At 50.6% G+C, this 20,731-nt stretch overlaps 2 protein-coding genes and 1 pseudogene across 7 annotated transcripts in view; 2 read left to right on the forward strand and 1 right to left on the reverse strand.

Annotated features, from left to right (window-relative positions):
- Inpp5k (inositol polyphosphate-5-phosphatase K) overlaps nt 1-10,071 on the forward strand; it is a 25,690-nt gene extending 15,619 nt beyond the window's left edge. The window contains exons 8-13 of one of the 4 annotated variants that reach the window (XM_023719912.1): nt 6,016-6,202; nt 7,400-7,537; nt 7,990-8,073; nt 8,189-8,293; nt 8,462-8,547; nt 8,885-10,071. In XM_023719912.1, coding sequence (XP_023575680.1) covers nt 6,016-6,202; nt 7,400-7,537; nt 7,990-8,073; nt 8,189-8,293; nt 8,462-8,521 — 574 coding nt within the window. In that variant the 3' untranslated portion in view covers nt 8,522-8,547; nt 8,885-10,071. Of the gene's footprint in view, nt 1-6,015; nt 6,203-7,399; nt 7,538-7,989; nt 8,074-8,188; nt 8,294-8,461; nt 8,865-8,884 lie in introns of those variants that run through there. The other 3 variants (XM_023719911.1, XM_023719914.1, XM_023719913.1) reach the window with 3 other exon arrangements.
- On the reverse strand, nt 885-2,333 carry LOC111817844 (annotated as a pseudogene).
- Nucleotides 10,072-11,599: 1,528 nt separating the features above from the next.
- Nucleotides 11,600-20,731, forward strand: part of Myo1c (myosin IC) — a 25,863-nt gene continuing 16,731 nt past the window's right edge. Inside the window, exons 1-5 of one of the 3 annotated variants that reach the window (XM_004635354.3) lie at nt 11,600-11,865; nt 18,575-18,730; nt 18,826-18,941; nt 19,797-19,995; nt 20,078-20,158. In XM_004635354.3, the coding sequence (XP_004635411.1) occupies nt 11,791-11,865; nt 18,575-18,730; nt 18,826-18,941; nt 19,797-19,995; nt 20,078-20,158 (627 nt within the window). In that variant the 5' untranslated portion in view covers nt 11,600-11,790. Of the gene's footprint in view, nt 11,866-12,693; nt 12,934-17,250; nt 17,355-18,574; nt 18,731-18,825; nt 18,942-19,796; nt 19,996-20,077; nt 20,159-20,731 lie in introns of those variants that run through there. The other 2 variants (XM_004635353.2, XM_004635352.2) reach the window with 2 other exon arrangements.

The raw sequence follows: 20,731 nt of genomic DNA on the forward strand, positions 1-20,731 counted from the left end.
ATAGATAGATACATAGATAGATACATAGATAGATTCTTGGTTTTAAGTTTTTGGAAGCAAAGGCATGCTCACTTACCTGAAAGACTGTAGTGTATAGAGTCTATGCATCCTTTCTCAGATTGAAGAGGCTGAGGATGGAGGATTACTTGAGCCCAACAGTTTGGGACTAGTTGGGACAATGTAGCCAGGCCATGAGGGGAGGGAGGATCTCAGAAATGTTTCTAAAAGTATTACTGAGGCTCCATTTTCATGATGCAAACTATGGGACAGTTCTTGTTGCTTGAGCCAATTAGCAAGACTAGCTGGGGGTGGGGGACAGGGGAGATAATGGAGTGCAGTGGAAGGCCGACAGGCCTCATAGCCTGGGCTGGGCAAGCATCCAGCTTCCACCTGGACAGGATAGTTTCTCTCAACTGCAGTTTCCTGCCATAGAGGAAGAATGCAACCTGTAAGATGGACTTGTTTTTTGGTTTTTTTTTTTTTCGGAACCGGGGATTGAACTCAGGTCCTTGCGCTTGCCAGGCAAGTGCTTATTCCCGGCTCTAAATGGGCTATCTCCCCGGCTCCTAGATGGGCTTGTTATAAAAATTAGAACAGTTCATAACACACTGATCACAGGGCCCAGGACACAGAAGAGCCCACATTGTAACCATTATGAGAAACAGAGATGTACAAGAATATACACTGCTTTTTTGTTTTGTTTTTGGTTTTGTTTTGTTTTTGGCAGTACTAGGAATTGAACTCGAGGGCCTTGGCCCTAAGCTGCTTCTACAGCACTTAATTCTGTCCACTCAGGAGCCAGAAGCAGAATGAACACAGTGCAAGGCCAGCCTAGACTTAGCAAGACCTTTTTCCTCAAAAAAATACTCTTTTAAAGTCTAGATTTGGCTTAGTAGTACAGTGCTTGCTTAGCATATACAAGGCACTGGCTTCAATCCTCAGGACTGCAAAAGGGGGAAATTTTTATTTATTTATATTTATTTTTTTAAACATTCATTTACATATTTTATTTGGAAGTGTTTACACCAGTACAGTGAAACTAAAGTTTAGAGAAAATATGTGATTAGTTTAGATATCATCAGTTTATTATAAAAGAGACATGGAAATTATGTACATGATGAAAGACACAGAACTTCAGTGGAATGGGCAGTGTTGGTGACGCCACTTCAACAGTGATTTACTTCACTCTACATATTTTCCAAAGAATGTCACCATCTCTAAACAAGAAATAATCCTTGTCGTCTAGAACTACTTTGATGCCTCCATATTCTGGAAGAAGAACTTTATCTCCAACTTTCACACTAACTGGTTGGATCTCTCCACCCTTCCCCTTGGAGCCGGACCCCACAGCAACCACAGTTGCCTGCAGCACTTTGCCTTGAGATTTTTCTGGAAGCATAATGCCTCCTTTGGTGACAGTTTCAGCTGTGCTCCTTTCAACCAACATGCAGTCAAACAGCGGGAGAAACTTCCAAAATGCCTGTCCTGCCATAGTTCCTGCCCCGCAGCTCGCTCCACCACCACAGGGGGGAAGTTTTAAAAAGACCTTAATACATCCTGTTTTTTGTCATCTCCTCAGTTGCCTGGCATCTAATAAATCTTGGTGAAAAGAAGGAACAATACAGGTGCCCAGTGATGAGCTGGACCAAAAAAGGAAAAAGGAGGTAGCAGGTCCCCAGGAATAAAGAAGAAAAAGCTGTAGTCAGGACTCAGGGAGGACCCCAACCTAACAGCGGGTCTGGGCTCTGAACCAACACAGAATAGCTGAGAAGGGGTTGATTTTTTTAAAAGAAGGTGCATTTCTGTAGTTTGTTGCCAGGTTTGAGTATCACTAGGCACCTGACGTGCAAGGTGAATCAGGGACCTCTAGTAGTAGTTCCTGGGATAAGGATGTCACACGCTGGTATCTAAGTACTCCGCAGAAGAAACAAAGTCCGGAAACAGCCCAAGAAGCCTATGAGGCAGATTGTGGTTGAGCCAGACATACAGCTTCTTGACCACTCCCTTGATGAGTCTTAACTTTTTTCTTTTCTCCTCACAGTTGGTCTTTGAAGTGACTGCAGTTATGATCCTATCTTAGAGTTGAAAAAGTGTAGCTAGAGAGCTGCAGGGTGCTTGCCTAGGGCACACAGCTCTGAGTTACCAGGACAAGTCTCCCTCAGCTGGTGTCTGAATCCAGAATGCGTTCACCGAGGCAGTGTTCTCAGTCACTGCTGCTGCTTGAGGCACAGTAGTGCCTTGGAAATGTTAATTTAAAATAGTAATTGAATAAGCAAGAGACAAAAATAGTGTTTCAGAATGATTACAAATATATGAGAGTGAATACATAAAGATTGGAGGGGGCTGGTGAGATGGCTCAGTGGTCTAAAGCACCTACTTAGAACAAGCTTAGCAAAGCACAGGGACCACGGTTCAATCCCTCAGCACCACATGCCAGCCAGCCCCACCCCTGGCGGGCTGAGCTGGCCACACACACACACACACACACACGTAAATAAATAAATTCTAAAAATTTAAAAAAATATATTTAAAAAAAAAAGATTGGAGGGGCACTTTGAGGGGAAAAAAAGGCTAATGGAGATTGAATTGAGTGTGTTCACACTGAGCTATTTTGAGACAGGGTCTAAGGCCGGCCAGATAGCTCAGCAGATTAAAGCACCTGCTTAGGCAGACACAGGGACTGGGATTTGATCCCGGGGCCTGCTGAGACACCGATTGAGACTGGATTTGGTGGCATGCACCCGTAATCCCAGCACTTGGGAGGCTGAAAACAGCAGGATTACTATGAGAGGCTGATCTGTGTAGTGAGACCCTGTAGACCCTGTACTAAATACATTAAAAAATATGGGGCCGGGGAGATAGCTCAGTAGAATAAGTGCTTGCTTGGCAAGTGCAAGGGCCTGAGTTCAATCCCCGGTTCCACTAAAAAAATAAATAAATAAATAAATAAATAAATAAATAAATAAATAAACCAACCTGCAAAATTTTGAGACAGGGTCTCGCTATGGAGTTCAGACTGGTCTTGAACTCACTTTTTAGCCCAGGCTGGTCTTGAACGCCCCACAATCCTGGCTGATCCTCTGCCTCAGCCTCACAAGTACTGGAATTATAGCCCTGTGCCACATGCCTGGTTGGAAGGACTTTTTTTTTTAGGAGAAAGACTGAGCTTATAGGTGTTTCATTTTAGTTTTGAAATAGGGTCTTGCTATCCAGGCTAGGTTTGTACTGAATATGTAGCCCTGGTTGGTAGTTTTGTTTTTCTAGATGAAACACCACTATATTGTCCAGGCTGTTCTCCAACCCCTGGTCTCAAGGGATCCTCCTTCCTGAGCTTCCTGAGTAGTTGTGACCATGGGCATGTGCCACTGTGCCAAGCAGAAATTGTGGTTTTGCATTTGGGAAGTTGATGACTGCTGGTGTCTATATTAATGCTAAGGATACCTGGTAGGCTCCCAAAGCTAGTCCTTGCCTCAGTTGCTTCATAACTCTAGGCTAGAAATGATAGGAAGTGAGCATTAATAAAGGGAGCTTACATAACAAGTAGAAAAACAGCAAGAAGGAATATGTTCTAGAGTTCAGAAAGACTGGAATGAAAAACAAGGTATATAAAGTAAAGCCATATTAATACAATGACCTGTAAAAAGCTCAAGTCAATAACTTCTGAGGATAACCCACTAATATTATAGACTGCTAGACAGTGTTAGATTGTTTAGTTGAATTCAAACACCTATAGTATTTAGATGTCAATGGAATATTCACTTCTGATAAACAATAAAAAAAAGGATACAAAGGAAAGATCATTTTGTATTTATAGATACAAAATAGGATAAATTTACAGCTACTTTCACTTAATTCAATGAGAAGAAAGGTGTACTAACTGGACAGAATATCCTGTCTGCTTCTTGTATTATGGATAACCACTAAGAAGATAACAATGTACAATGTATTGATAATCAAAAATGTCCTATTAATCAGCTGTAAAACTGTCTCATTCATATTTATTTCTCAATAAAAATAAATAAATAAAAAGAAAGACTGGAATGGCAGTTATTTAGTGCCAGTGAGATAGCTCAGCAGACTAAGCACCTGTTTCGCTAAGCACAGGGACCATGGTTCAATCCCTGGTATCACATGCCATGCCAACTGGACCTCAGGCACACTGAGCCAGCCGTGAAGACTGGGTGTGGTGGTGCATGCCTGTAATCCCTGCGCTGAGAAGGCTAAAACAGGATCACTACAAGTCCAAGCTGGGAGACTCATAGTGTGTAGTGACCCTGTACCAAATACATAAAAATAATAAAGTGGGGCTAGGGTGATAGCTCAGTGGAATAAGTTCCTCCCTGGCAAGCACAAGGTCCTGAGTTCGATCCCTGGTACCACCAAAATAAATAAGTGTAAGAGGTGGGCATGGTGGTACAAGCCTGAGATCTCAGCACTTGGGAAGCTGAGGCAGGAGGATCACTGTGAGTTCAGAGCCAACCTGGGCTACATAGTGAGACCTTGTCTCTAAATAAATAAATAAATAAATAAATAATAAAAGACCCAGAAGAGAAGAAATCAAATATCTAAACATAAAGTAGTTATAAGGAAAATACGCTAATTACCCTGATATGATTAATATGCTCTACTGTCACAGTGAAATCCTTTAATATGGAAAAACATGTCATAAACATTTTTTTTAAACAACTTTTTTTTTTTTTATAATGTCTTTTATTTCGGGCTGGTGAGATGGCTCAGTGGTCTAAAGCACCTACTTAGAACAAGCTTAGCAAAGCACAGGGACCACGGTTCAATCCCCCAGCACCACATGCCAGCCAGCCCCCCCTGGTGGGCTGAGCTGGCCACACACACACACACACACACACACACACAAATAAAATTAAAAATTTTTTTAAAAAAATATGTCTTTTATTTCATTTTATTTATTTTTGTGTCCCACTCAGCCCACCCTGGGAGCAGGGCTGGAGTGGCATGCAGTGCCAGGGATTAAAGCACAGTCCCTAGGCTTGCCTAAGCAGGCACTTTAGACTGCTGAGCTATCCTGCCGGCCCTCATAAACATTTTTAAATACACTCTAGCTTTAAGTATCCTTTCATAAAATAACTACATGCCTAAAACCAAAGGAAAAAGAAAAGTTCAGACACTAACTTAGGCACTGACTGGGAGATCAAAAACTAGGCATGTGCCACTATGTGCCACTATACCCAGCTGAGGTAAAAGTTATTATCTCCATTTCCAAGGTGACGAAGGAAGTTGTAAGAGAAGGTGGTTTGGTAGTTAAGAGCTTGTGTTGGGCTGGCGAGATGGCTCAGTGGTCTAAAGCACCTACTTGGAACAACCTTGGCAAAGCACAGGGACTGCGGTTCGATCCCCTAGCACCACATGCCAGCCAGCCTCGCCCCCTGGTGGGCTGAGCTGGACACACACACACACACACACAATAAATAAATGTTTAAAAAAAAAAAAAACTTGTGTTATGTGGTCTTGCTGCCTGGCCTTGAGTGCAGTTTTGACTCTACTACTTAGTAGCTGTATGACTTTGGGAATGTTACTCCCCATCTAAGACTCTGTTTCTGTACCTTATTGTGAAGGGTGAATGATAATGCCACTACTCACAGGCACATGGTAAGCACTCCCCAAATGCTTCCCTTTTTCCTACACTCATGCCTTTAGTTGGCAAGAAAGCTAAATTCAAACTCAGGTCTCACCCTCTTTGATCTTATGTGGCCTTTGTTAAAGAAATAAGAGAATCATTGAAATAGAATATTTCTAGGTCACAATTTGATGTGTATAAACATGGTAGGAAGAGTCTGGCTATGTCTAACAGAGGTTAGCACTCACTCTGGATTGTCTGGCACCCTCCTGCATGCTGCCATGCTCCCTGTAGCTCTGGCTAAGGAGTCTCTAGCCACTGGTAGATTGAAGTTAGGGACCCCTGTAGGCTCATGGGGTTCTTCATTCCTGCTCTCTGACCAACCCTTTTCTTCTGTCCCCATTCCTCTTCCCCATATCCAGTGAGAAGAAACGCAAGCCTGCATGGACCGACCGTATCTTGTGGAGGTTGAAGCGGCAGTCCCGGGCCAACTTTTTCTCCTCCAGTCTACCTGTCCCCTACTTCACTCTGTCTCTGAAGGACTACAGGAGCCACATGATGTACAGCATCAGTGATCATAAGCCTGTCACTGGCACATTTGACTTTCAGGTGAACTTCTGGGCTGCCCTATACTTGACAAAGGGAGAATTATGCTGGGTCAGTCACATCCCCAACCCTCCAGGGCTGGATTCTAATATCAACCAGTCCCCAGGGAACAGCTGTAGTGGACATGATTGCCTTTCCCCTATGGTCAGGTATCCCAGCTCTTAGGAGCTGTTGATGGCTCTGTCTGTCAAAAACATGTTCAAGCCCTTGTGAATAGGTTTCTATTTCCTCTTGCTACTCTCCCTTGGGGCTAATGAGTTTTCATTAAGCTTATTATCTACTGTGTGAAATAGAACTTCCTTTTATTCATCCTAAACCTATCTGGATCAGGTTGCAAAAGGAGCTCCCTCCCTCCTTATATATTGCCATCAACAGAGTGCTCACTTCTTTAACCCACTGGCCATCCCTAAGCCTTTGCATTTTTATACCAATTTCTCGATCCTTATACCATTTTGCAGGTATGTTTATATCTGTTCTTTTTATTTTTTATTTTTATTTTTTTATATCTGTTCTTGACTGGGGAGATAGCTCAGTAGAATAAGCACCTGCCTGGCAAGTGCAGAGTCCTGAGTTCAATCCCTGGTACCTCAAAACAACAAAAATTTCCTTTCAGTGGCCTGGAAGCCACTCTTCATCATTATATCTGTTCTTATTAGTGTATACTAGATTGGGGCCTTTGAGTCAGAAATGCTGTAGGCAGCTAGGGAGATAGCTCAGTGGTCTAAGTGCTTGCCTGGCAAGTGCAAAGACTCAGGTTCAATCCCTGGTACTGCATGCTCAGGCCCACCATGCCAGCCCTCAGTGCTGGAGAGGCTGAGACAAGAGGATTACTGTGAGTGTGAGCTACATAACAAGACCCTTTACCAAATAAATAAATAAATAAATTTTTAAAATTTAAGAATTCTTTAGCCTCCTAGCAATCCCTCTCCCTTCATCCTCAGTACTTGGCTCCCTCTGTCACCCTCCTGGCTCTCAGCCCCATTCTCCCTGGTGAGGCCAGCTACTCCTCTGCCAAGCCTTTGGCCCTTTCTCTTTGCTGCTGGCCAGCCAAGGTCAGCTAGGGTAGCCCATGAAGTTCTATGCCTAGACCTCTAGATGCCCCTGCTCCTCTCACTGTACTGGAAGGACACAGTGAGGAACAGTTGCTTGAGAGGAGGGAATTGTTTATAAGATTTCAACCCACTTTCTGCTCCTGTGTAGCTGAAGCCATTGATGTCTGTCTCACTGATCACCCTAATGGCTGAGGGCCCATGGACCATGGAGAACGACATGTTGATCAGCTACTCCTCAAGCCCAGACTTTGTGAGCAGCCCCTGGGACTGGATTGGACTGTACAAGGTGATGTGGTAGGCAAGGCTGAAATCTACCAGCCACAGCCCCCCATTTTATCCCACTTGAGGACTCATGGTAGCTAGGTAGACATCCCTCCCTCTCGGGGGTTCTCACCTTCCTAAGGGCAGGCAGGGAAGGGAAGGGAGACATAGTGTAATGGCCAGCCCCAGCAATGGGACCATCCTCTCCTTAGGATTTTCAGTAAGTTCTCATGTCCTCCTTTTTTTTTAAAATTTTATTTATTTGTGTGTGTGTGTGTGTGTGTGTGTGTGTGTGTGTGTGTGTGGCTAGCTCAGCCCACCAGGGGGCGGGGCTGCCTGGCATGTGGTGCTGGGGGATTGAACCGCGGTCCCTGTGCTTTGCTAAGCTTGTTCTAAGTGGGTGCTTTAGACCACTGAGCCATCTCACCAGCCCCTCATGTCCTCCTTAACCACTAACTTTCCCACCTCCTTCCACAGGTGGGGATGCGCCACATTAATGACTATGTGTCCTATGTCTGGGTTGGGGACAACCAGGTCTCCTTCGATGACAACCTGAACCAGGTACAATTCCAGCAGCCAGGCTCATCTGTATACTGTTTTCTTTTAGAAGGAGAAGAGTGCTGATTTGTAGCTGGGTAGTAGAGCTGACTCCATTCTTGTTCACCTTCCCCTTCAGGTCTACATTAACATTTATGATATCCCTGAGACTGAGGATCAGTTTCTCCTCTGTTATTATAGCAACAATCTGCATTCTGTGGTGGGGATCAGCAAACCCTTCAAGGTAAGGGATGCTGGTTGGGGAAGGAAAAGAGTATTTCAGAGGACTTGAGCCCCCCGGCTCAGGAGCAAACCCCTACATGTAGGGCCATATCCTTTGGGAATAGAAGTGGTGAGAAGGTATGGAGAATGATGTACATTCCCCTTTCTGCCACCTGTTTTATCCCTGCAGATACCGCTTCGCTTCTTTTTGGCAGGAGATCTACCAAGTGAAGCCCAAGCACAGATGTGAGCCCAAATAGGAACAACTGAATCCAGGTTGGAGGCTACAGCTAGCAGCCAGCTCTGCTTTACCACAGGCCCAGCCCCTGAGGAAGCAGCCAAGTATTTTCCACCTTCCTACCTCCCAGGGTGCGCTCTAGCCAGCCTCCTTACCCTCTGCAGGCTAAATCACTAGAATTGGCACTTAAAATACAGGTGTTTATTACTGAGATATGAGTGAAACTAGCTAGTTTATCAGCATTGAAGACTTGGGAAGGATCCTCCAACATGCATCTCATTTCTTGAACTCTCTCTCTCCCTCCCTCTCTCTCTCTCTCTCTCCCTCCCTCCCTCCCTCCCTCCCTCCCTCTCCCTCTCCCTCTCCCTCTCCCAGGCCTGCCCAAGCACTCCTGCCAGGCACATGCCCCAGCTGGCACAGGCGTACATTTTTGTCGTGCCATCCTGGGCCTCAGGCTGCCTGAGGGTAGATGCTAACATTTGTACTGGCCCCAAGCAACACTGGGTTCCAGAAGTCTTAGCATTTCATGGCTTGTCCCAATAGTGGGTGAGCAGAGCAGAGGGTCGAGGATCCCTGGTTTCAGTAGAAGTGGTATAGCAAGTGGACAGGATTGAAGGTCCCTGCCACGTAGGCTCTTACATACAGTGGCTATGAGTGGGTCAGTCAGGAAGGTCTGTGCCAGCACAGCCTTCCCCTATCCTGACTGGAATTTTAACCCAGAGCCTGAGCCGAGAGAATTCTGGGGAGCTGAGGTAGCTTCTGTGGATAAGCATTCCCATGCCCCTAACTTGCCCTCTTGTGAGGAGTTCAGAGGTGATGCTGGAGCTTTACCGTAGACATCTAGGATGATCCTTGCAAGTTCAGACTCATCTGCCCTCCTCCCCACCCCCATCATTAGCCATTGGCAAGAAACTGCTTCTCCCTCCCTCCCTATTCTCTCGTTCCCTCTCCCTCTTTTCTCTTTCCCTCCTTCCCTCCCTCCCTCCCTCCCTCCCTCTCCCTCTCCCTCTCCCTCTCTCCTTCTCTCTCCCCCTTTCCCACCCCACCAGACTCCTCAGAGACCTAGAAGCAGGGTTAAGCGGGCAAGTGGAAGGAAAAGCCAGGATGAAGAGAGTTTGGAGGACCTGGCTCTGAGGACCTCAGAGATCATTCTGTAGGTTCCCTGTGAACATAGCCTCTCCCCATTCCTGCCAATTGCCTTCTGCCTATGATGACTCTACAGCCTTTCTCTAGGGAAGACACTTCAGGAAACCTCTGTCACTGTCACATCCATTTGCCACCTGAGACAGAGTCACTCCGGTTGATCAGCATTCTGTATTCTACCCTGGGAGCCATGTGTATGAAGAATTTTCCCCTCAGCTTCCAGCAAGCCATAACTGCCTGTGTTCTGTGCCTGTTACACTGGGGGACAATTAGAAATGTGGCTTTTATACTATGTGTGACTCCTTAATGCTGGCAGAGGGAAGAGAAATACAGGAATGGGTCTGGACTTGTGGGCTGAATCAGTGTTGAATCCTACCCTATCTCACCACAGAGGAGCGTCTGTTGTCTGTAAAATACAAATGATTTCTTTTCTTTTTTTTTTTTTTTTTTGGTGGAACCGGGGATTGAACTCAGGCCCTTACGTTTGCCAAGGAAGTGCTTACTCTACTGAGCCATCTCCCAGGCCCCCCAAATGATTTCAAATGTACCTGTTTGTAAGGTTATTACAAGGAAGCAAATTAAAAAAAAAAAAAAAATACATGCGGAAAAACATCCAGCATTATCCTCACTCCATATTTTCATTCATCTATCCTTGGGACTTGGCTCCAGGGCTTCCTTATCCCAAAGATCCCCATTTCTCCACACACTTACATCTCCCTTTTATGCACTGAGTACTTCGACACTTCTGTCCCAGCCTCCTGTTGCAGGGCCCCTCCTTAATTGGGAGCAGTGAGCCCAGCAGTGATTGAGAGGCGGAAAAGGGAAGGGGTTTGCGCTCCCTCCTCTTGGCCCCAGTCAGGATATGGCTGCTCTGGGCCCACCCCTGACCTGCTGGGTGGAAACAGGAAATATGTGAGACTTGGTCTCCACTGGGTCTCTGCCTGGCTCCACAGCTGATAAGGGCCATTGTGTGGTCACCGGGATGAGTCTGCCCTGGATGGATGTGTTTCCCAGAGGAAGGAAGGAAGCTTCGCAGGCCTTTCCTGGGCGGGAGGGGGGGAGCTTTGGGGAGGGAAGGGACGAGTGCCTATGGGCACCGCCTGTGGATCCCTTGTGTCCATGCCACTAGACACCAGCCCCTCCCATGCCAGCCTCTCCCTCTGGAGAGATCTGTTTTCCCCCATCCGCTTCTCCATTCTCACTTCCTATAAGGAATGGCCAGGAGACTACAGTGCTTAATTCCAGGCCAGGAAAATGTCAGCTGTGATTTAGCAACAATGGAGAAAAACAGGAACATGGGGTGTGGGGCACTTGGGGGTGCAGTCAAAAAATAAGCAAAGAGCTAGAGGTTCCACATACCCAAGGGACCCAGGAACCAACCCCTCAAATATTTGAGGCCCTAGAGAAGGGGAGATAGCTGTCTTTACAGTGGCTTCCTGCCTCTCCTAATAATCCCGTCTATCATGGCCCACCCTGGTCTAAACCTCTACAACCTGTGCATAGTGGTGCATGTGTGTAGTACCAACTATTAGGGAAGCTGAAGTGGGAAGATCATGAGCCCAGGAGTAAAAGACCAGCTTGGGAAACAGCAAGACTGCATCTCAAAAAATAAGGGCTTATCTCTTGTTCTGTGTTCCAGGGATGGGGGAGGAGTAGTGTCTACTAACAGATCTTCTTGGCTTGGGGGAGAGGATGTGTCCTCAGGTTAGGGGAGTGGTCACTGGCCTCTAGCTGATACCAGATAATGGGCAATAGGGGAAACCCAGCCAAGGAGCTGCTAACGGGTAAAAGGCTCACTACCCTTTGACCTAGAACCCAGGGTCCCCTACAGTTGGCTGCATCAACTCCTCTGGTTACCTGGGACAACAGGCATTTCCTCCATCCCTCTGCCCCTCCTCTTCCTGCCCCAGCCCTCCAGCCCAGAGGCCTCCCAATCAGACCTGGACTGCTCCAGCTGTGTCCTGAGGAGCTGGACCAGCCACATCCCCTGGGGCTGGAGTTGAAGCAGAATCAAGTGGCTATTCCAGCCTGACACTAGATTCCTGGCTCCGGAGCGGCCAGAGTCAGTAGGCAACAGGCAACTTTGGCTGAGAGGCCTCAGTATTGAGCTCTGCGCAAGCTGGCTTCCAAAGGGCAGAATGGCGTTGCAAGTGGAGCTGATACCCACCGGGGAGATCATCCGCGTGGTTGATCCCTACAGGCCATGCAAGCTTGTAAGCTGGGATGCTCTGGGTTGGGAGGAAGGGTGGCAGTATTTTCCCAGGGGCACCCCTTGTAAAGGTTCTCTGGAAAGAGGTTAAGAGTAAGATGCATTTTGATCCGTGGTGTATTCAAAAAAGGACTGGACAGGGAGTAGGTAGAAGGAAAGGGCAAAGAATTCAGAGCCGTTAGAAGCAGGATTTTTTATTTTTAATTTTTTTTGGCGGAACCGGGGGTTGAACTCAGGCCTTTGCATTTGCCAGGGAAGCACTTATTCCACTGAGCCATCTCCCTGGCCCTTTAAAAATTTTATTGGTACATTTTAGATATACATGGTAACATTCCATCATAGGGAATTTGTACCTGTACATGATATATCTTCTTTTTTTCTTTTTCCCCATTCTCTTCCTTTCTTCAACCCCTATAGAAACAATTTTTCAAATCAGAGATCTGATTTTGCATCTCCCCTCTAGGTCTCTGAGCAGGTAGGTGACAGAGCTGCTCTGAGGTCAAAGGACTAATGTATGTCAAGCCCCAGGCACATACTGTGAATGTGTCCGCTTTTTCAGCCGGTCCCCGGAACTGTGTCTGACCGACTCAGAGCAAGCAGCGTGGGCGGAGGAAGTGGGTGAAAGCGGAGAGGCATTTAGAAATGGGGAAGAACTGCCCCGGCCTAGCACCCCTGGGAGGGGCTGGGGGGGGGGAAGAGGGCCCTGGCACGAGGAAGGACAATCCCAGTTGACGATCCCACCCACTCAGGACTGCAGAGTGGGCCGTGTCTGCGTGGTCTCTGGCCAGAGAAGGACGCGTGTGTAAGAGCGATTGCGGCATGCCGCGTCCCGCGGGCTGATTAAGAAGTTCGGCCTCCACCTCTGCAGACGCAGGCCGGGCCCGGAGCAGGGCCGGCGGGGCGGGGCCCGAGCGCGCGCGCGCCTGAGTACCGGCCCTGCCCGGGATGACGACAGGCTGCGGCCCGGCCCCTGGCGGGCCTTGGGCGGAGAGAGGGTGCCGGGTCCGCGGATTCTCCGAGCGGCCACGCCGCCCAGCCCGGCCCCCACCCGCGCACCCGAAGAGCCAAGCCGGTGGGTACTCAGGGCAGGGTGTGGGGCGGAAAGCGGCCGCATGTCCCTGGAAGACCTCTGCTGGCGAGCGGGCTAGGGAAGACCGCAGGCAGGCGGGCGAGGGCCGAGCCGGCTGGGGTGGAGGTAGGAGGGTCTTGGGCCGTGTATCGCTGCGCCTGAAGGTTCCCGGGGTCTGGTTGGTGCGGGGCTCCAAGTTCGGAGGCGTCGGGCCTCAGCCTGATTGGGACATAGGTTACTTGCGGATAACGTGCGGGCAGGAAAGAGCGGACCCGGGAACCCAGGGCATTCTTCAAGCCCCACCCGCAAGCTCCTCTGCCTCTGGGTTCCGGCTGAGGCTCCCGCGCCGCGTCCCGCCCCTTCCCGTCCTTCGCCCCCGGGCCCCGCCGAGCCAGGCCACCCTCCACCCCACCCCCCTCAGCTGAGGGAGCTTGGCAGTTGGGGGCTCACAGATGAATGAAAGAATGAATGGCTGGCTGGCTTTATTCAACTTCATGCTCCCAGCCTCCCGCTCACGCTCCTGGACTCTTGAGATTCATTCATTTATGCAGGCGTTCACGAGGGGGTTATTGAGCCCCTATGAAATGCCAAGTTGAGTGTGCCTGGGATCCAAACAGGGGAGAGACTGACAAGGAGACAGATGATTTGTGCTCGGTGTGATATGGAGGGGACTGTGTCCCATGGCTGGCCAGGGTGCAAACAGCACCTCCTGACTGTGTGGTGGTAGGAAAGGCATGGGTGAGAAGGGACTGGAGAGGGTTACCCGTGCAGTCCTGTAGGAATGCAGGGGCAGCAGGGTAACAGAAGACTGTGGTCTTCAGGAGACACTCGAAGTGATGAAGCACAGGCTTGGCACACAGCAAGAGACCTATAAACCTTCACTGACATGAAATGTTAATTGTCAGCTATGTATTTCTAAATAACAGGCTTCTCTGAGAAAGTGGATTGGAGGAGGAAGGCAGGGAGACCAGTTAGGAGGCTGCTGCCTTGGTCCAGGGCAGAAGCTGTGTTTGAAGAGCGGGAATGTGGTTTCAGCTGTAGTGATTGCTTTGTTTGAGGAGTGAAGGGAGGAGGGCAGGTCTTTCGTTTAGTGCCAGGTCTCAGTGATCAGCTGGAGATGGCATCCTTTCCTTTACACGAAGGACACTGAATAGGAGACTAGGTTAGGGAACAACTTGCTCTGTTTACTTTGGCTGGACCCTTAGGCAGAAATGTTGGGCCAGTCAAAGGCCCACAGTTCCAGAGCCAGAGTGACAGCCCTTGGGAAGAACAATCTGAGTAGAGTCCAAAGAGCCCCACCACCTGCTCACCACTCCACCACTCCTCCTGAAAACAGTTCTCTGAAGCCCAAAACAGTCCTTGGTGGAGCAGCCTGGGTCCAGATTTAGGATTTGCTTGATAATCTAAATTGAGTTCCTGCTCTCTGCTCAGCATTGATCTGCCAGTGAGACTGGCTGTGGTTGGTTTTCCCCTGTCCTAAGAAGCCATAAGGCTGCCTCAGTGGAAATTATTTTGGGACTCATCAGAGCAGCCCCTCCAGAGATGCAATTGCCCTGGGATGGGAAAACATTTGAGGCTACCCACTATACTCGCTTGTTCTACTCCCCCAGAGATCAGGCACCTGGTCCACACTAGGTAAAAGGTATTACCCTGAGGCTCCAGTAAACACCTTCCCAGAATGGATCACTCAGGGGCCTCAGCTGCACTCCCACCTGCAGCCAGCATACAGGCTCCAGGTCATGCTGGTGGCCTGTTCCCTAGTTGCCACTCTTAATGCCTAGACATAAATAAAGTCACAACACTAACCTTTTAATGCCAGGTGGCAATGATCAGCTGGAGATGCGTCCTGGGTCACAACCTGTTAACAGTGTGCCCTGCACGTTATAAGTGTTCGGATTCCTGGGTTCCAAACGCGCACCTTTTACAAGTCTAGAGACCTAGACCTAGAGACTAAGTCACCTCACCCACCCATCTTCAGTTTTGCAAGCCGCCCCCTTATAACATGAAGTAATAGACTTGTGCCTGGGAAGGGGGGGGCAGGGAGAGAGTAACATTCGAAAGCGCTAAGGCCGCTCTTGTAGGCGCAGTCTCACAGCCTGGGCTCTCCGCACCCCTACCCCTCTCCTCTAGACTCAAGATTCTGTCCAGTGAGGCGGGTCAGGTTAGTGGGGACTGCTGGGGCTGTGGCGGCCTAAGGCCCGAAGATTGGTGGTGACACCCCCACCTTCCGCTGCTGGGCGGTGGCTGCGGGGGCGTCAGCGGGCATCCTGGGAATGCGGCAGCACAGCCCGGGAACGGAGAAAGCAGGCCAGACCCCTCCGCGCTCAGATTCTCCTCATTCCAGCCGCGGGGCGTGGCGGGGGCGGGGCGGGGCGGGACGGGGCCGGAGGGAAGAAGGGCGTGCGGCCGCGAGGCCCCGCCTCCCCGTGCTTCCCTTGGCCGCGAACCTGTGGAGCTGCGCTAGGCACCGCCGCCGCACGGGGTCAGCTCTAGACACTCTTAAGTCTGCACCCCTGTCCCGCTCTTCTCAGACACTTAGCATTCCTGGAACCTCTTCTTGCACCTTTCTGGATTTCAAAGCTGCTGGAAACGCAGATGGCGCCCTCTCCGGGCCTGCCCGCTTCCCACCTAATTTTCCTCGCTGAGGCCAGATGCCCATTCTCCTTTACCCTTTCCAAAGAACCCCATCTTCCAGATGGTGACTCCCTCACGGGGTACCCTTGGCCGCAGCTCTGGCCAGGCTCTTGGCCCAGCTGTTTACAGGTAGTAAGTCTTCCCCCCATGAGCTGCAGCCTACACCTGCTGCGCCCTTCCCCCTTCCCCAGGGAGCTCGGGTCCGAGGGTGGGGCGCGCTGCATGGGGCATGCTGGGGTCCTTATTCTACTCTGCTATCTCCCCGACCCCTCTTCCCTAGAGTAATCCCTTGCCAGCCTTGTGCACCTCAGGCAAGGGTTAGTACTAGAGAGCTTTGTATTTGACCTGAGGACTTAAGGAGCCTGAAGGAGCTTGCCTCACTAGATGTGTAACAACTGTCCCCAAGCAGGCGTGAGACTGAGTGTGGCAGAGAGGAAGAGTGATGTTGTTGAGATCCTAGGAAATGCCTTAGTGCTTATCGCAGTCTACCTAACAACGCTTCTAGCAGGTGTTCTCATTTTTAAAAAGAATAGGTTCCAAGGTGCTGGGGATACAGCTCAGTGGCAGAATGCTTGTCTAGCATATGCAAGGCCCTGACTTCAATCCCCAGCACTGAAATACATGAATAAGTAAATACAGACCCTAATTAAATAAAGACGCTAAGGGGGCCTGCCCCTTAGCTCAGTTCTTTAAGTGGCTGCTTCAACAAAGTAGTCAGGCTCAGGTGGCGGTGGTTCGATCCCCACAACTCAAGCCAGCCAAACCTGCCCTGAAGGCATTCGGAGCAAAAAAATAAAGACGCTAAGTAGTTGCCCACAATAACTAAGAAAAAGCCACGCAAGCCCTTTTGCGATCACTAGCCATTACCACCCCCGTCAGTGGTGGGACGTGCCAAAGGAGGTCTGGTGCCCACAGGGAACCCGAGGGTGCGGCCATTTGGAGCTGGGGGAGGGGGAGAAAAGGCGTCCCGGGCAGAGGGCATGGAGAGAGCTGAGGGGCACCAGAGGAGAGAGGAGGGCTCCAGACGCGACGCAGCCCGAGTGGGACGTCCAGTTTGAGGGAGAAGGATGTTGGCGCCAAATGGCAAAGCCGAGGCCTCCACGGGGGCCAAGGACAGTGAGTAGGCAAGGATACCCAGTTGTCCCTGCGAGGGAACCAAACAAGATTTTCGCGCAGTTCGGAGACTCCGCAGCCCACCCCGGTTGTGGACTGTGATCCACACCGAAGCCCCGCCCGCCCAGGCGCGCCGGCCGTATTTGGACATTTCGTTCTATTTTTAACTTTCCCGGGACTCGAAGTTAGTTTTAGGGGGAGGGAAACCCAGCTTCTTCCCCGACCCAAGGATCTCAAGCCCTCCTCGCGCGCCCGGCTCGGCCGCGTAGTGTAGACACAGCCCGGAAGCGAGTTCCGGGTCGGTGTAGACCCGGCGGCCGCGCGGGCTCCGGGCCCCACCCTGGAACCAACCACGTTCCTCCTGGAAAACCTGACTCAGGCGGAGCCCGCGCCGCGGGGAGGCCCTCCCGCCCCTTCACCGCCCCCGCCCACCTCCCCGGGGTCTCAGGGTTCTCCTGAAGCCCCCACCCCGTCCGCGTCAGCTGACGGGGGACTCCGCAGTCCCGGGCCGCAGCCCGCAGGGTGAGGTCCGGGCCGGGGCCGTGAGGGGGCGGTGCGGGGGACGGGCGGCCCCTCCCTCGCTGACGCCGCCGCCCTCGCCGCCGAGCCGGGACCCAGAGCGCGGGCAGCGAGGCAGCGCGCCGAGCCGGCGGGGCAGGATGCGGTACCGGGCGTCGGTGAGAGGGGGTGTCGGGCAGGGCGGGGGTCCCTGCGTCCCTTTGCCTCGTGGCGCCGCCCAGGCCCTGTCAGGAAGCGGGCGCGGCCCAGGAATTTCGGGTGGAAAAAACGTCCCGGAAAGTTGAGGGGGAGGAGGCCGAGGCGGGAGGAGGGCCTAAGGTCCGGCCGGCGGCCGAGCAGCTCCAGGGGACTGCAGGGAACCGCGGGACCCCTCGCGCGAGGGCAGAGGGTGGGGACTGCGGCGGGTTTTGGCTGCAGTTTTGGACAGAATTGGAGGGGGCTACTACCAGCCAGAGATCTGTGCTGTCTGTGCCCGCCGTAGACGTGGTTATGCCCCTGGGAGCTACACCCACCCCACCTTCGCCTTTCTGTGCTCTGCCCTTTGGGATTCTTGGGTCAGTGTCCTGCCGGCCCCCCTAGACCACAGACCTGAAGAGGGGTATCTCAGCCTTAGGTGTGCTTGAGCTTGTAGTACTCCCAAGCCAACAGGGGTAGTTGGGCTTTCTCTGGTAAAGCCCCCAAGACTTCTAAGGGTTCCCAGTGGAGGTGTCTGTGAGGAGCCCAGCAACTGGAGGGGGTAGTGGTCCCAGCCCTGGGAGGCCTGACTATGGCCTCCGGGGTGGGTTGTTGAGTCCAGCTGGGGCTGGAGGCCCTGGGGAATTCCCTGTCCTGATGGGAGGAGCTCTTATTTGGTCTCCAAACAGCACTACCCCTGGAGATGGAGGGGTGGGAGAAGGAGAGATGGCTCCACCCTGCCTGTAGAATTCTCGGGGATGTTTGTTCTCCAAAGCACCTGTCACACGTGGCCAAGCGCTAAGGGACTTGAGATCACCTGGTTTCAAATCCTCCTCCCTGAGGAGGAAGCAAGATAGGGGGAGCAGGGGATTTGTCCAAGGTCAATATTAGCATTCTTTCCGCTGTTGGAGGAATTCCTTCTTGGAACCCACCTTTGTGTACACAAAGCTGCCCCCCCATAGGATTCTGTGGCCTGATTCTTAACCTCTATTGGGTCTTAGGTGGTCCCCTGTGCTGTGTCCAGGTCCATATGGTTTCTTTCTTTACTGTGCACTGGCCTCCTGTGCCCCAGGCCTGTTGTATCCAGCGTGTTCTGTGTCCTGTGTCCACATATCCCTGCATTCCCTCTCAGTGCTGCACATGTGATGAGAGGTGTGGCCTTACCTGCTGGTTCTGATCCTCTCCCATGGCCCATTTCCTGCAGGCCCTGGGCAGTGACGGGGTGCGGGTGACCATGGAGAGTGCCCTGACCGCTCGAGACCGGGTAGGGGTGCAAGACTTTGTGCTGCTGGAAAACTTCACCAGTGAAGCTGCATTCATCGAAAACTTGCGGCGACGCTTCCGGGAGAACCTTATTTATGTGAGGCCAAGTAGGGAGAGGAGGGAGCCTGAGGGCATGGGTGGGGGTCAGATGTCCCTGGGACAAGCTTCTGATCCTTTTTCCCTGACCTCTAGACTTACATTGGCCCTGTCCTGGTCTCTGTCAATCCCTACCGAGACCTACAGATTTATAGCCGGCAGCATATGGAGCGCTACCGTGGTGTCAGCTTCTATGAAGTGCCACCCCACCTGTAAGTTATTCCTTACCCCTCCCAGAGTGATCGCCTATTTGACCCTTTTTCTAAAATCACACACACACACACCCTGTTAATTATCATACTGTAATCCCACAACCAGTCACTGTAAAATTAAATGCCTGTGGTAAAAGTGATTGCTGTGTACATTTAAAATGTACCAATAAATTTAATAAAATAGGGCCGGCGAGACAGCTCAGCGGTCTAAAGCACCTGCTTAGGCAAGCTTAGGCAGGTACAGGGGACCGCAATTCAATCCCTGGCACCACATGCCATGCCAGCCCTGCCTGCAGGGTGGGATGAGCTGGACAAAAGATAAATCAAATTAAAAAAAGATGAAAAAGACACCAAATAAATGAGAAAACATTTTTTAAAATTTAATAAAATAAAAAATTAAAAAACCACCATGGGATTATTCTAAGCCCCACCAGAGATGAACCAACTCTATCTGAGTAGGGCCCCTGGCCCCCACCACAAATCATGCTCATGACATACCACTTGAGCATGGTCTCCCATCCCTTTTTTTTTTTTTTTTTTTTGCAGACCAAGGATTGAACTCAGGCCCTTGCACTTGCCAGGCAAGCACTTATTCAACTGAGCTATTTCCCTGGCCCCCTGGTCTCCCATCCTTAATGACCCTACAGTAGTGACCTTCAAGCCCTACTGTTATAGCTTCCTCCTGGATGACTTTGAACACATCTCCACCCAGAGTGATACACTCAGGAAAGTGACCCATCCACATTCATGAGAGAACTCTAATTCCCAACCTGAAGGGTATAAATGTGCTTACCTCTAGGGCTCTACCACATGTAATCCCTGATCCCCCACCCCTTGACAAGCCTCTGCTCCTAGGTTTGCAGTGGCTGACACTGTGTACCGGGCACTGCGCACGGAACGCCGGGACCAGGCAGTGATGATCTCTGGGGAAAGCGGAGCAGGCAAGACAGAGGCCACCAAGCGGCTGCTGCAGTTCTATGCAGAGACCTGCCCAGCCCCAGAGCGAGGAGGCGCTGTGCGGGACCGGCTACTACAAAGCAATCCGGTGCTAGAGGTGAGGGGACTGCAGCGCTTGAGAGGAGGACAGGTCAGAGAGGGCATGCCAGGTGGACCTCATAGCCCCTGTCTACTCCTAGGCCTTTGGAAATGCTAAGACCCTCCGGAATGATAACTCCAGTCGATTTGGGAAGTACATGGACGTGCAGTTTGACTTCAAGGTACCTGTGGGTGTATGGGGGCAGAGGAAAGGGCTTCCTTTCAGGAAGGCTCCATATTTGTTGAACATGTACTATGTGTCAGGTGTAGCAGTGAAGCCAAACAGATAAAAAGTCTTGTGCTTTAAAAAAAAAAAAAAAAAAATCTTGTGCTGAAAGTATAGCTCAGTAGTTACACATTTGCTTACCACACATGGGGCCATAGAATGGATACTAGTACCACAGAAGAGAAGAAAACAATCCTGGGGGCTGGTGAGATGGCTCAGTGGTCTAAAGCACCTACTTAGAACAAGCTTAGCAAAGCACATGGACCGCGGTTCAATCCCCCAGCACCACATGCCAGCCAGCCCCAGCCCCTGGTGGGCTGAACTGGCCACACACACACACACATACACACACACACACACACACACATAAATAGATAAACAATTTTTTAAAAAAGAAAAAGAAAAGAATCCTGTCCATGACATAACTCAGGCCTTGGAAGAAAATAAAATGAGGTAAAGGATAAGAAGCAGTTGCAGGACTGGCGAGAGAGCTCAGTGGAATAAGTGCTTGCCTGGCAAGTGTGAGGTC

Source organism: Octodon degus, unplaced genomic scaffold (genome assembly GCF_000260255.1).
Source record: "Octodon degus isolate 3935 unplaced genomic scaffold, OctDeg1.0 scaffold00072, whole genome shotgun sequence".
NCBI classification, from domain to species: domain Eukaryota; kingdom Metazoa; phylum Chordata; class Mammalia; order Rodentia; family Octodontidae; genus Octodon; species Octodon degus.